The sequence below is a fragment of the Octopus sinensis genome, unplaced genomic scaffold, assembly GCF_006345805.1.
Source record: "Octopus sinensis unplaced genomic scaffold, ASM634580v1 Contig19679, whole genome shotgun sequence".
NCBI classification, from domain to species: Eukaryota; Metazoa; Mollusca; class Cephalopoda; order Octopoda; family Octopodidae; genus Octopus; species Octopus sinensis.
Window position 1 is genome coordinate 1,975 of NW_021836514.1, and position 14,000 is coordinate 15,974.

General features: G+C 36.3%; 2 protein-coding genes across 2 annotated transcripts; one reads left to right on the forward strand and one right to left on the reverse strand.

Moving 5' to 3' along the window:
• Positions 1–1,593: 1,593 nt before the first annotated feature.
• On the reverse strand, positions 1,594–11,174 carry LOC115232166 (nucleolar protein 11-like). The gene is made up of 3 exons (XM_029802007.2): positions 11,001–11,174; positions 5,910–6,023; positions 1,594–1,698 (listed from the first exon to the last, which is right to left on the reverse strand). Exons 1-3 carry the CDS (start codon positions 11,130–11,132, stop codon positions 1,609–1,611), a joined length of 336 nt encoding a protein of 111 aa, XP_029657867.2. The 5' UTR covers positions 11,133–11,174; the 3' UTR covers positions 1,594–1,608.
• A 257-nt stretch (positions 11,175–11,431) lies between these two features.
• LOC115232167 (uncharacterized protein DDB_G0271670) lies at positions 11,432–11,966 on the forward strand (the record flags this gene model as incomplete). Its single annotated transcript, XM_029802008.1, has 1 exon — positions 11,432–11,966. A coding segment is annotated over exon 1 (535 nt), but the record flags the coding sequence as incomplete, so codon positions are not given.
• Between the last annotated feature and the right edge of the window lie 2,034 nt (positions 11,967–14,000).

Here is a 14,000-nt window from a genome sequence, read left to right on the forward strand (position 1 = left end):
TAGGAAGGGCATCCAGCCGTAGAAACACTGCCAGATCAGACTGGGCCTGGTGCAGCCTTCTGGCTTCCCAGACCCCAGCTGAACCGTCCAACCCATGCTAGCATGGAAAGTGGACGCTAATTGATGATGATACATATATATACATATAAATATATATACATATACATGCATATATATATATACAAATTGAGATAGGGGTTGTAATACATATATATACATACATATATATATATATACATATATATATATATGAGTGGCTGTGTGGTAAGTAGCTTGTTTACCAACCACATGGTTCCGGGTTCAGTCTCACTGCGTGGAACCTTGGGCAAGTGTCTTCTACTATAGCCTCGGACCGACCAAAGCCTTGTGAGTGGATTTGGTAAACGGAAACTGAAAAGAAGCCCGTCGTATATATGTATATATATATATGTGTGTATGTGTGTTTGTGTGTCTGTGTTTCTCCCACTAGCATTGCTTGACAACCGATGCTGGTGTGTTTATGTCCCCGTTACTTAGCGGTTCGGCAAAAGAGACCGATAGAATAATTACTGGACTTATAAAATAATAATAAGCCCTATGGTCGAGTTGCTCGATTAAAGGCGGTGCTCCAGCATGGCCGCAGTCAAATGACTGAAACAAGTAAAAAAGTATATATTTATACATATATAACTATATATACACACACACATATATATACACACACACACATATATATATACACACACACCTATATATATACATATATATATAAACACACACACACATATATATATACACATATATATATAAACACACACACACATATATATATACACACACATATATATATACACACACATATATATATACACACACATATATATACGTACACACACACACACATATATATATATGCACACACACATATATATATGCAAACTCATATATATATATATACACACACACACATATATATATATATATACACACACATATATATATATACACACACACAATATATATACACACACACATATATACGTACACACACACACACATATATATATATATATGCACACACACATATATATATATGCAAACTCATATATATATATATACACACACACACACATATATATATATATACACACACATATATATATACACACACACACACATATATATATATATGCACACACACACACATACATATATATATATGGCAGTGAACTGGCAGAGTCATTAGCACGCCAGGCAAAATGCTCAGTGGCATTTCATCGGTCTTCATGTTCTGAGTTCAAATTCAACTAAAGTCAACTTTGTCTTTCATCCTTTTAGAGTCAATGTAATCAACTTAACCCCTCCCCTGAAATTGCTGGCTTTGTGGCAAAATTTGAAATCAATAGTTTCATATATAAAATATTTTTTAGTCATTTGGTTTGTGATCACTAATTCTGTGTTTAAACTGAAAAATTGGCATCTATTGGCTTAATATTGGTAATAGAGAGACAGTTTAAATAATTCATTTGCAAATAGGTTAATGGTTGGTAAGATGTTTACCATTCATTACTAGTATAGAAAAAGGAAACAGTTACAAAAGTATACATAGGTTAAAACAGAAACCTTACATTACATTACAATACCATACACATACACACTTACATGTTTTTTCTTAGCTTCTTCAAAATTCATCTCTTCAAGTGTCCATTTACGAATTATCTACAAAGATACCAACACAAAAACAGTTACATACAAAAAAAAAAAAACACATGTCAGTAGTATGAGTGCTAAACTGAGCTCAACAATCGAGTCTTTCTCAAAAGGATTAGCAACTGAATACTAACACTAGCTCATGGTTATGTTTTTTGCTTAACAGGGCTGTTGATTGTATAGATCAGAATTGTTTGATGGCTTCTGTACTGTCTTATATCTAAGTTCAATGCTGATATAGTTTCTCATTCTATTGACAGTAAATTAAATATAAGCAGATAACTAAATTTGTACTGAGCACATTGCAAAACCAAGTTGCCATTACCAGTTATATCAATGTTATTTACATTCTGCAGTTAATATCCTTAAGAAAGTTGTTAACATCATATCTGCTGTTACTAGTAATACAGATGGTAGCAGTTACCACAGCCACTGCCATTACCACAACATATATACAATGCAGAATCTAATAAAATAAAGCTTGCCTCAAAAGGTGATATTTAATCAGCATATTTTGGTGCTTGGAGATATGATTAAATTAGCTGTTGTAAAAGCGAAAAGAAAAAGTTTGAAATTTTGGCATTCAACTAGGATTCAAAAGATTAAGAATTCTGATAAATATGCTACATTGTAAAGTAAGTCTTAATTTTTATGTGGCTGTTAAAATAGACTGGAGTTAATCTCAATATATATAAAACTGAGAATGTGTGCCTGTCTGTCTGCGTGTTTCCCTAAAACTTGAGAACTACACAACCAATTTCATTCAAATTTTACACATGCCTTACTTAGGGTCCATGTAGTTTCATGGGCAAAAAAAATGTTCAACTTCTTGCCTAGGGCGAGCCCATAGCAATATCATATCTTCTCCACTATTTCAGCATTACATGTTAAAAGTGAAACAAAAACATTTCGCTATTTTATGTCAGATACTTTCACTTTAACAATAAAAATTAGAGATAATAATAACAATTGAATTATGTGTAGTAAGTAATAATTAAAATCAAACTAAAGTATAATATAATCCTAACATAACATAAGTAAAAATAGCAATTGGTATAAAATTGCATCAATGACTTGAACTTGAATAAGTGGTTTCACATGAATGGGAATAAATTAAAAATAAAATTAGCGTGCAGAAATGGAATAGTCCAGATGGAGCTATGCACATACCGTCTACCACAACTTTTACATTAGATTATCTGCTAATTAGCTAGCATTAAGTATCTATATGAAGCTTGGCTGTATGTAATGTGTTTTCTCGAACAGCTGCTTCTACTGAGTACTGCTTTTGGTTTATTTCTTATACATAAAGGACTATAGCTTCAACTGCGTACTGCTTTTTGATTCACCGTAAGGTTTGTTGTTATTATTATTACTGTTTAACTATTGTTATCACGTTTGTTGGTTCCTCATAAGGGAAACGTTGTTGTGTTGCATTTGTTAAATAATTGTAAACTGTAACCCTTTGGTTATTGTTTCAAAATTGAATTGTGTCCCTGTTTGGGGAAATTGACAATATTTTCAGTTTACAGGGAAGCATTTTTGTCAGAATGCCTTCGATAGAAGAAAGTCCAAAAATGAATTTCGCTGCAGCCGTCGGCGGGCACGAACTCATTAAAATTAAAATGGAAGAAATAAGAAATACAAACCTATTTCGGATTGATCACTGACAAAGAAGGTGAATCTAGGATAACACCACCAAACGAAATAAAAAATTAAATTAAAGAAAAGACTATTGTCTATAAAGTATACAATGTAGAGAAAAAAAAAAGATTTGAACACCTGGAGGAAAGCACTATCGAAAAGTGTCTTGGTGCGACTATAAAAGATATCTAACCAGAGGCGGTAAATTCGCCAGAATAGAAGCAAGGTTTGAGTCAACGGAGCGTGCAAGGGAGTACTCGACTCGAACCTTGCAAAGTGGAAATATTTTATTTTTACTTTTATATCTGGGACGTAGGACGTCCTGGATAAAAATTAAAAATGTCCCCCCAGAAGTAGAAGTAGGCTGGATTGTAGCCACACTTCTATACAAGAGGGAGGACAAGATACAATTGATCGAAATTGCAAGAGACGGGCCTACAATTCCAGTCTGTTATATATTTTGAGTTTTGTTATCACTAGCGATATCAAGATATAACTTTGTATTTTATGTGTAGATGTATATATATATAGATGTACATGTAATATGTACACATATATACATGCACTAGCACTATGACCTGGCAACGACGGGTCATAATGCTAGTTATTAATATAATGCTATTACATGATATTTTAGTTAGCAGAGATGATGTTTTGTGGTTTGGTGACAAGTACCCTAAAATCTCAGACAAACTAGTATTTCCTCATTACTAGGCATATTTGTCCAAAATGACAGGGTTTTTTTAAAAATAAATAATGCAAACAAATTTTAGTCGAAAAATATTTAATGTATCATATTTTAGTCACTCAAGATAAAACTTAAAGCCATCTCCCCTTCTCTAACACAACCCCACTCAGATGAGTTTCAATTTTCTTTGTCTTGCCAGTGTCATGAAAAATACACCCAGTACACTCTGTAAAGTGGTTGGCATTAGGAAGGGCATCCAGCTGTAGGGATCATGCCAAAGCAGGCATAGGAATCTGGTGCAGTCCTCTAGCTTACTGGATCCTGTCAAACTGTTCAATTCATGTAGCGTACAAAACAAATTAGGATGATGATGAATTTCTTGATTACAATATTCTTTATGAAAATAGTTTCTCCAAACCGTCCTATTAAATCTGTAATTTCAAGTCAGCATGATTCCAAAGCACTGCACCTGAAACCACATGGTTGGTAGGCAAGCTTTTCAAACACAAAAACACGTTTGTGCCTTTATTTTTAATTGATAGGGAGAAATCCTTGAAGTTTGTTCATTCCAGAATTCAAGAGAAATTTAGTCAGTTTCTCATCATCATTAACTTGTGAGCATACACAGTTGTATGTTGTGAGAATACTGAGAGTACCATCCAGTAATTGACGATTAGATTGACCACATAGTTCCCCTGTATATATTTTCTGTTTTACTGCCAGCAACATAGGACTCAAAGTCATTGGCCTCCTTGAGATGTGTGCTATTGTTGGAACAAATTGCCAAGTGGCTTTCATTCTTATTGATGGTCATGTACTCAGTTTTCTTTACAAGGAGAAACAGATCAATCTTGGCTGCAGAACTTCCAAGGGATGTTAACACATCTTGCACGTCACAGAGTTTTTTTATTATTGACACTCAATGCAGGAGAGGCTTTGCTGACCATTACTGTCACACTGAGCAACAGGCTAATATAAGATATATTTGTGAAGACTTCAGTAATTCTAATAGTAGACAAAGACAACTCAACTACATCAATCATCATCATCATTTAACGTCCGTTTTCCATGCTAGCATGGATTGGACGGTTCAACCGGGTCTGGTAAGCCATGAAGGCTGCACATGGCTCCAGTCTGATCTGGCAATGTTTCTACGGCTGGATGCCCTTCCTAACACCAACCACTCCGTGAGTGCAGTGGGTGTCTTTTATGTGCCACCGACACAGGGCCAGAGGAGGCTGGAAAATGGCCACGATCGGTTGGTGCTTTTACATGTCACCGACATGGACGCCAGTTATTAGCAAACACACAACATGAAACTGAGGACTTACCAAAGATAATGGAGGACACAGAGAGAATCTTGGCACAGCACTGTGAAACACATCTTGATTGCAGTACATGATGAAGAAGAATATATCTCCTTATATGAACTTATATGAAATTCCTTATATAAGGAATTTCAATACTACTTACATCATTTGTTTTAGAGCTTCTAACCTTTTAGCATTTAAACTGGCTATATCCAGCCCTCAGATTCTACTTATGTTTAAATCAAACAGATTTGGTCTCTCACAAGTACCCTACTATGTCATTCTAAAATCAAGCAATCACATCATTGAAATTTTGAAGCTACAATATAAATTCAAAACAATGTGAATAAATAAGCGTTACAAGTGACAGAGTAATTTGAATGCTAAAGGGTTAAACTTACAAAATATTATCTACTCTAGCAACTAAAATAACAGTAGATATAATACCATAAGTCAGTATGGGAAAAGCTTATTTTTTTTTAGACTATGCTTCTTAGATAGAATGTAACAAAATGTTCATAAGGAAATAACGTAGAGCAGTTGAAAGTTCTTGGAAATAAGTTATTGTTAAACCTTACCGTTGAATTATGAACTGCTATTAATTGTTCATTTGAGGGATCCCATAATACTGGAGCAGTGATGGAATGAACTTGTCTTGGAGACCAACAATGGAGCAGCTTCTGGTTGCTAATCTATAAAAGAATATGTTGCTGAATATCAAACATGCAATAAATAAAGTCATGTGGTTAAGGTATTTTGTCTTTCATCAGAGTATTCGTCAATATGTGAGCAAATCCGAAAAGGAAACAATTGTCATAACCAGCGTCTAAGACACAGGTATGGGGAAAGAGTATTTTACTGAAACTACATGTGAATATTAGTTGCAGACATCCTTTGCTGTGAACATGCCATCTCCTAGTGTTTGTGTATGTTCCATTGGAAGTAAAAATATTATAAGAAAAAGGGACAGGCAACAGGTTGCTTGACCGCATACCGAAAAAATAGAAATAGCAGTCAAGAATGCTTATTTCTATCAAAGTTGGACTCCGGGCACGACAAACCCTGTAATTCACATATGCAAAACAGAAGGAATAGATAACGAAAACGAAGTCTGGTGCACAGATAACCACCAGACTTCGTTTTCGTTATCTATTCCTTCTGTTTTGCATATGTGAATTACAGGGTTTGTCATGCCCGGAGTCCAACTTTGATAGAAATAAGCATTCTTGACTGCTATTTCTATTTTTTCGGTATGCGGTCAAGCAACCTGTTGCCTGTCCCTTTTTCTTATATACAATATATATACTGAACTTTACAGAAGTTCCTGCCGGTAATCGGCTATATTTACATACCGAATTCTACCAGTAAATAATTGGGTTTTTTTTAAAAGCCTTTATAGAAATTATTTACTCTTATTATTATTATTATTATATATATATATATATATATATATATATACACACACACATATTTCTTACTATATTTATTGCCGACGAGGAGAAAATTCGTATGAATTAACTCTTAAATCGATGATAATAAACGGAATTTTTTGAAATTTCTGTCGGCTTACTTCAAGATGCGTGCTTATAGTGATGAATTAATGGTTATTGACAATTTAAGTCGATTTTCGGTGTATTTGGCATTAGAATTTTTTTCTTTTGCCCTTGTTTATAAGTTGTATGTATATATATATATTTATACACACATGATAATCGTTTAATGTCTGCTTTCCATATTGGCATGGGTTGGATGGTTTGACTGAGGGCTACACCAGGCTCCAATCACATCTGGCAAAGTTTCTACAGCTGGATGCTGTTCCTAATGCTAACCACTCAGAGTGTAGTGGGTGCTTTTTATGTGCCACCAGCACAGAACCAGTCACCCAGCACTGGCATCGACCATGCTTGAAAGATTCTTTTTATATGCCACCAGAATGGGAGCCAGTGAGGCGGAGCAAGCAACGATCATGCTCGAATGGTACTTTTTACGTGCCACCGGCACGGGACCAGTCAGGAGGCACTGACATCGACAATGCTCATATAGAGCTTTTTATGTGCCAATCAGGTGGTATTGTCGACTACAACAACAATTTCAGTTGCCTCAATAGGTCTTTGCAAGCGCAGTTTATTGCCCAATGATTGAAGGGTACTCTTAAATGGGCCGGTTATGCTGCACTGGCATAGGTCACATTTACGGTCTCACTTAGCTTGCCGGGTCTTCTCAAGCACAACATATCTCCAAAGGTCTTGGTCACTTGTCATCACCTCAGTGAGGCCCAACATTCCAAGGTCGTGCTTTACCACCTCATCCTAAGTCTTCCTGGGTCTACCTCTTCCACAGGTTCCCTCTACTGCTAGGGTGTGACACATTTTCACACAGCTGTCTTCATCTCTCTTGCACACCACATTTGATGCTTATGTCAACTTTTCTCTCAGGGCGCTTACACTCTGTCGTGTATGCACACTGATATTACACATCCAGTAGAGCTTTCCTTGCAAACTTACACATGTCCTCAGCAGTCATGGCCCATGTTTCACTGCCATGTAGCATGGCTGTTCACACACATGCGTCATACAGTCTAACTTTTACTCTGAGCGAGAGACCCTTTGTTACCAGCTGAGGCAGGATATCTCTCAACTTTGCCCAGGCTAGTCTTATTCTAGCAGCTACACTCCTAGAACATCCACCCCTGCTACTGACTTGGTCACCTAGGTAATGGAAGAAAATCTTATACGTGTGTTCTTTGCCTGTGAGGAACCTAGCAGAACTTCCTCTCTACTTCTTGGATGCAGTACAAATCGTCATGTCTCCGTTCAAGCATCTCAACAATCTCACCAGTGCGACAACCCTGAAGGTGTGGGCCCGTGAGACCCTGGGATGTGGGACAGCAGTGTCATGTATCTGAAAAGAAAGTTTGCATTTGGCAGAACTCATAAACATACAATAGCCTCCAACCTGCATACACTACACCATCATTTTTATGCGCTACATAATCACTACATTACATAGGAGATAGATTACTAAGTAAGGATGGGGGAACATTAAGCCTTTGGAGGAGATGTTCATGGGAGAGACATTTGATAGAGGTCAGAGATAGGTACAGGTAGTGGGGATGTGGAGGGTGGGCAGATGCATCACGAAACAGCAAAAACTCAGGCTGCTGGTGTGAGAGAATATTGATGATAATGAGATAGAATTGGGCATTTGAAATTCTTAATTAGAGCTACAACCAAGAGTTTTCGGTCAGCTAAACTGTGACAAAATTAGATAAATGGATGAATAAATGACAATAATAAATGAGCGTGGAAGAGAGAGAGAAAGAAGGAGAGTTGGATCAACCAAATGGATCTTAAGTTTTTTTTTCTTTTTCTAAATATACAGCGTGGAAAATGAAACGAACTAATAAGGTAATTATGATCTGTGCTGAAAAACAGAGGTTTAGATGTACTAGGTTGAAAAACAAGGTTGCTTATGTGAACATATTCTGATTTTCTACTCCTTTTGGCAAGGTGTTAAAATATGAGGTAGGGGAATCTGAATGAGCTAGTTTATATAGGGTGGGGTGGGGGAGCAGAGGTAAAGTGATGGGAGAAGCAAGTGGTTATCATAATAGAGTGAAAGAGAGAGAGCAGAGTTAGGCTGGTCAAAGATAAAACACGAGGAGACGGAATTTTGGGTAACATAATTTAACGAATGGGTTTCACATTGCTGCAAGACAGCAAAAACTCAGGCTGCCAGTGTGAAAGAATGTTGATGGTAATAATGAGATAGAATTAAGCATTTGAATTCTTAACTAGAGCTATAACCAAGAGTTTTCAGTCAGCCAAACAGCAAAAACTCAGGCTGCCATCATATATATATATAAAAGCTTTTTTCAGTTTCCATCTACCAAATCCATTCACAAAGCTTTGGTCAGCCCAAAGTTATAGTCAAAGACACTTGCCCAAGGTGCCATACAGTGGGACTGAACCATGTGGTTGGGAAGTAAGGATCTTACAATGCAGCCATATATATATCATCATCAACGTCCGTTTTCCATGCTGGCATGGGTTAGACAGTTTTACTGAAAGCCAGAGAGCTACAACAGGCTCCAATCTGATTTGGTAAGATTTCTACAGCTGGATGCCCTTCCTAATACCAACCACACCAAGAGTGTAGTGGGTGTTTTTTACATGCCACTGGCATCGACCACAACTACGATGACAAAGATCTCAGTCACTCGTCATTGCCTCTGTGAGGCCCAACATTCCAAGATTATGCTTCACCACCTCATCCCATGTCTTAAAGAGTCTACTTCTTCCATAGGTTCCCTCCACCATTAGAGATTGGCACTTCTTCACACAGCTGTCTTCGTCCATACACAACACATGACCATACCAGAGCAGTCAGCAAGCTTCATAACCACAAAGCCACATCTGCACCTAAATGCCTGACAGTATTTAGTTATAGCTCTTTGAATTCAGATCTTGCTGCAGGTCTCTTCACCTTCCTTCAGAGCCAATGAAATAAGTACCAGACACTCAATTTGCTCCTTATCCTGAAAATTTGTGGCTTTGAGCCAAAATAAATCATTCTTATTGGGCATTAAAGAGGGAACGGTTTTGTTATCCAGCTCTGTTTACGAGTGACCCTCAGTTTATGGCCACAGGATAACTTTTTTTCTCATAAATAACAGTGACAAATTCATATAACACCGCAAATAATTGTTGACAAAGATTCAGAGAGATTGTATTCACCTCAATAGGCGTCATTGATTGGTTGAAATTGCTGAAATGCAAGAAATTAAACAACAAATAGCTTACAAACTACAGAATTTTCTCAAGAAAGCCAAGAGAAAAAGATGTTGGTACTAAGTGTTTAGTTACAAAGAAATTATTTTAAAAATCTGCCGGTCAAAGCGAAAAGATCCAAATACGGAGATTATGATTCTCAAAAAAATTTCCAAAAGTTTTTGTGGTTAGGGTTACAGAAAAAAGTGAAAAATGAAGAAATTGAGAGGGGGGGGCGAAAAAATGCCGATTTTTGGCAATTTTCTGGAATGGCAAAAAAAAAATGGGGGAGAAAAAAAGGGGGGGTACAAAAGGAAGTCTTGCCGAATTCTTTACTCAGTAACATGATCCACATGCATAGCTATACTAGAAACAGGTGTAAAAAACTTCATGTATGTATTAAAAGTACTCTGCACAATGTTTATATTATAAATTAAATGAGATACATATTCAATTTCAATAAACTATATATGCCCCATGTATTGAGAGAAAGGTGAGACCTATTTTAATTGACTTCATTATATTATTCAATTATTTATTTTACTGAATCAAGATAAAAGTAAACCCAAACAGGGATTTGGACTTAAAAGATAAAGGGACATAACTAAATACTGTAAAATATAGTTACCCCAACTCTACAGTTGATATTTTTTTTTAGCGAATCGTAAACATTTCGCTTTACTCCAAATAACAATATTGACTTTGTAAATGTTGGTAATCAGAGCAAATAACTTTCTCTCAGATAATACATTTCCCATATGTTCGATATCCTCAAATACCGCAGGAATAGTGTCACTGTAGTTCTTCTAAAGTTTACTTTTCGAATTATAAATAGTCCACGTGCAAGACGCGACGCGTTTTATTGAAGAACATTTAAAAAAAAAACGGCTGTGTCATTACCTTGTATACGCTTATTCCTTTGGATTTGAAAGAGACGATCACTTGATCATCTTTGTTTCCATCGCATACACCAACAAGTTCTTCCTCTGAAGGTAGTCGGCATAAAGTAAAAGCTTCTTTTAATATAGCCATATTGTATAACCGGAAGTGCTTTCTGCGCGCCTGTTATCTCCAGTCAATGAGCACACCGCACGCTGGATGTTAGTAATTAACTATCTCTCAAACTATTTTATTTTAAACTTTTATTTTAGATGAATTTTTAAAACACCATAGTAATAATACTAGTTTTAAACAAAACAGCCACAGAAAATAGCAAGATTTGAACACTTTTCTTCATTTTTTTTCTTGTTTGCTTCCGTTTCCTTCCCCACACATTTAACTATTTCCGCAAAGGTCGTCATGGCCGATGCAGACTATGTAGGTTATTAGGAATGGTAACTAAGTTTCAAAATCGTGTGATGAACAGTAAATCTTCAGGAGAAAATACGAAATTAAGTTTCAAGGAGGATTCAATTCTTTCCTCGAAAAACTTCAGCTGTCCCACGGATAAGAGTATCGACAATGTGATAGAAATTAGTAGCAGTAGTGTTGGTCTTAGTGGTGGTGTTGTTTCGACGAGTGGGAAGAATGAGTTGTCAATGAGTGCCAATTGTCCATCGGTTAGAAGGGCGGTAGCTGGAACGACAGCACTATCGACTAATCTGGGAATTGGTGAAGGGGTTACTTGCAGTGGAGGAACGTGTTCGTTATCGTCATCGTCGTCGTCATCATCATCGTCCTCATCTTGTTCGAGTGTATCTTTGTCTTTAGCCCAACACAACACCACCAACATTAATCTAGAGGAGAGGGGTAGAAGTGTAGAAAGGAGGGAATGTCATAAGTCGCAGCAGGTTAGCAAGACATTCAACGCCAGGCTCAACGATAACATAAAAGTTGGCAAAGATGACGAGAGGAAACTGCAAGCAGGTAACAAAAAATGTAATAGTGGCTTTCTTATATACATCTTTAAAAATTTTCATTCTTTGTTTATTTATCCTCTACCCTCCCCGCTACTTGTATTTCATATATGTATATATATATATATCTATTATCTCCACTGTATCCAAACCTTTCGTTCTTTTATTCTCAGTCGGTCGTCTTCGCTAGCCTGAAACCTCTCAGCTTAGTGTTCAGACATGACACCTCGATGTTTATATTTTCCAACCTGTTTCTTCAGCTCTCTTACTTTCTAACTGTGACTATGTGTGTATATACTGATGATTGTGTGTGTATAACAAATGAATGTACCAGCGTGTGTATAGGTGTGTGCCAATGTTAGCTGTGCATACTCTAACATGAAGGTGTGGTTGTAAAAGAAAATTAAATTTGGGTATTCGTATACACATAAACAATGGAATTTTATATATAACGATATAGAGTAGTTTAAACTGCATGTGTATAAATCTGTTTCAGAATATGGAAGAATGTTGGTATATAACAATATGAGTGTAAAGATACGTTATAATACAAATACAGCAGGTGTACTCAAAGATGATGTATGCACCTACTCCATTATTGTCTTTTATTGAAGGCCACCAACAACTTGTTAACGTTTCCAACTGTCCCAGTTTATCCTGAAAACACCCTTCCCACCATATCGCGATTAATGTTTTTATATATTTTATTCGAGTGGATTTTTTCCCATGAGAAAGGCTTTTGTTTTTCTTTTAGCAGACATCTATGTGTGTACTACGCTAATAGTCGATTCGCTACGTGTGCATTTATTAAAATAATTTAATCAAAGGCGTGAGATTCGAGTCGTTTATGGAGTAATCGTCGCTTTAGCCATGAAATATTTAACTTGTTAATAAAAAGACTGACAACAAAGTGAATCCAATATCATCAGCACTATATAACTAGATATGGTACAGACGTCAGAATGATGGGTCGGGGTAATTATCATCCGATAGTGTATAAAAACGTTAACTTGGTCAAAATTTGTTTGTATTTGCTTTGAGCTCGCTGGGAAATATATTGTGGTTTGATAGGATCGTTAGAGCGTTGACAAAAATGCCTTTGGTATTTTTCTTATTCTTAACGTTCTGAGCTAAAATCCCGCTGGTCATCTCCGTGGTCGATAAAATAATACCCATCAAAAACAAGGGTCTATGGTTCGACTAACACCCTCCACTTAAAATAATTGGCCTTGTGTTTAAATTTAAAACAATTAATTTTTCTATTAATCTTAATTAGAAGGCTTAAGACATTTGTGCTCTTGTTAAGCGACTTTTTAAAATGGTTTCACTTTGTCTTAAATTTGTTTTGGAAACAATGATGCTGTGTTTCTTCGAAGTACTTTTATCTTGAATCTTATCGTCAACGGTTAATAATGTTTGCACGGCTTCTCTACTGTCTTTCTTGCAATTGCAAATCTGGTTTTAGATTACCAAGTACCAATGTAAGATGAGTATTGCTTTTGGTCGGTTTCTGAGTTCGACTTCCGCTGGTGTCGTCGACATTGATTCTTTCATCAACACAAAATTATAAATGTTCTACTTTTGGCACAAGGCCAATACATTGAGGGTAGGGGATTAGTCGGTTACACCGACTTCAGTACTTCACTGGTACTTTATTTCATCGACCCTGAAAAGATGAAAGACAAAGTTGACTTCGGCGGGATTTAAATTTAGAAGGTAAAAGAGCCGGAAGTAATGCCGCTAGTCACTTTGTTGGACGCGCTAGCGCTTCTACAAGCTACAAAATAATACAGAGGAAGTGGTAAATAAGTGATTTCGTCAGTTATATATATATATATATATATATAGACACACACACTTACACCTAACTAGCCTCGTTATAATGGTCGCGTAGTATGTACAATAAAACAAATTACTCCATCAGTTACAAATAGTTGTATAATTTATTGTATTATTTGTTAAAACTTTTGTGTGCAAACAAAACCCATTGCTATTTATATAACAAATGTAGTGGGGAATACGTGGACTAAATGAAGTTCGAAAT

Bases quoted from the DNA above. Each gene is read 5' to 3' on its own strand.
- LOC115232166 (XM_029802007.2), bottom strand. From the start codon at position 11,132: ATGGCTATATTAAAAGAAGCTTTTACTTTATGCCGACTACCTTCAGAG. The intron at 6,024-11,000 runs GTAATGACACAG...ATTCTTTTATAG, and splicing joins AAGGAATAAGCGTATACAAG to ATTAGCAACCAGAAGCTGCT. The intron at 1,699-5,909 runs GTAAGGTTTAAC...GTATCTTTGTAG, and splicing joins TAGCAGTTCATAATTCAACG to ATAATTCGTAAATGGACACT.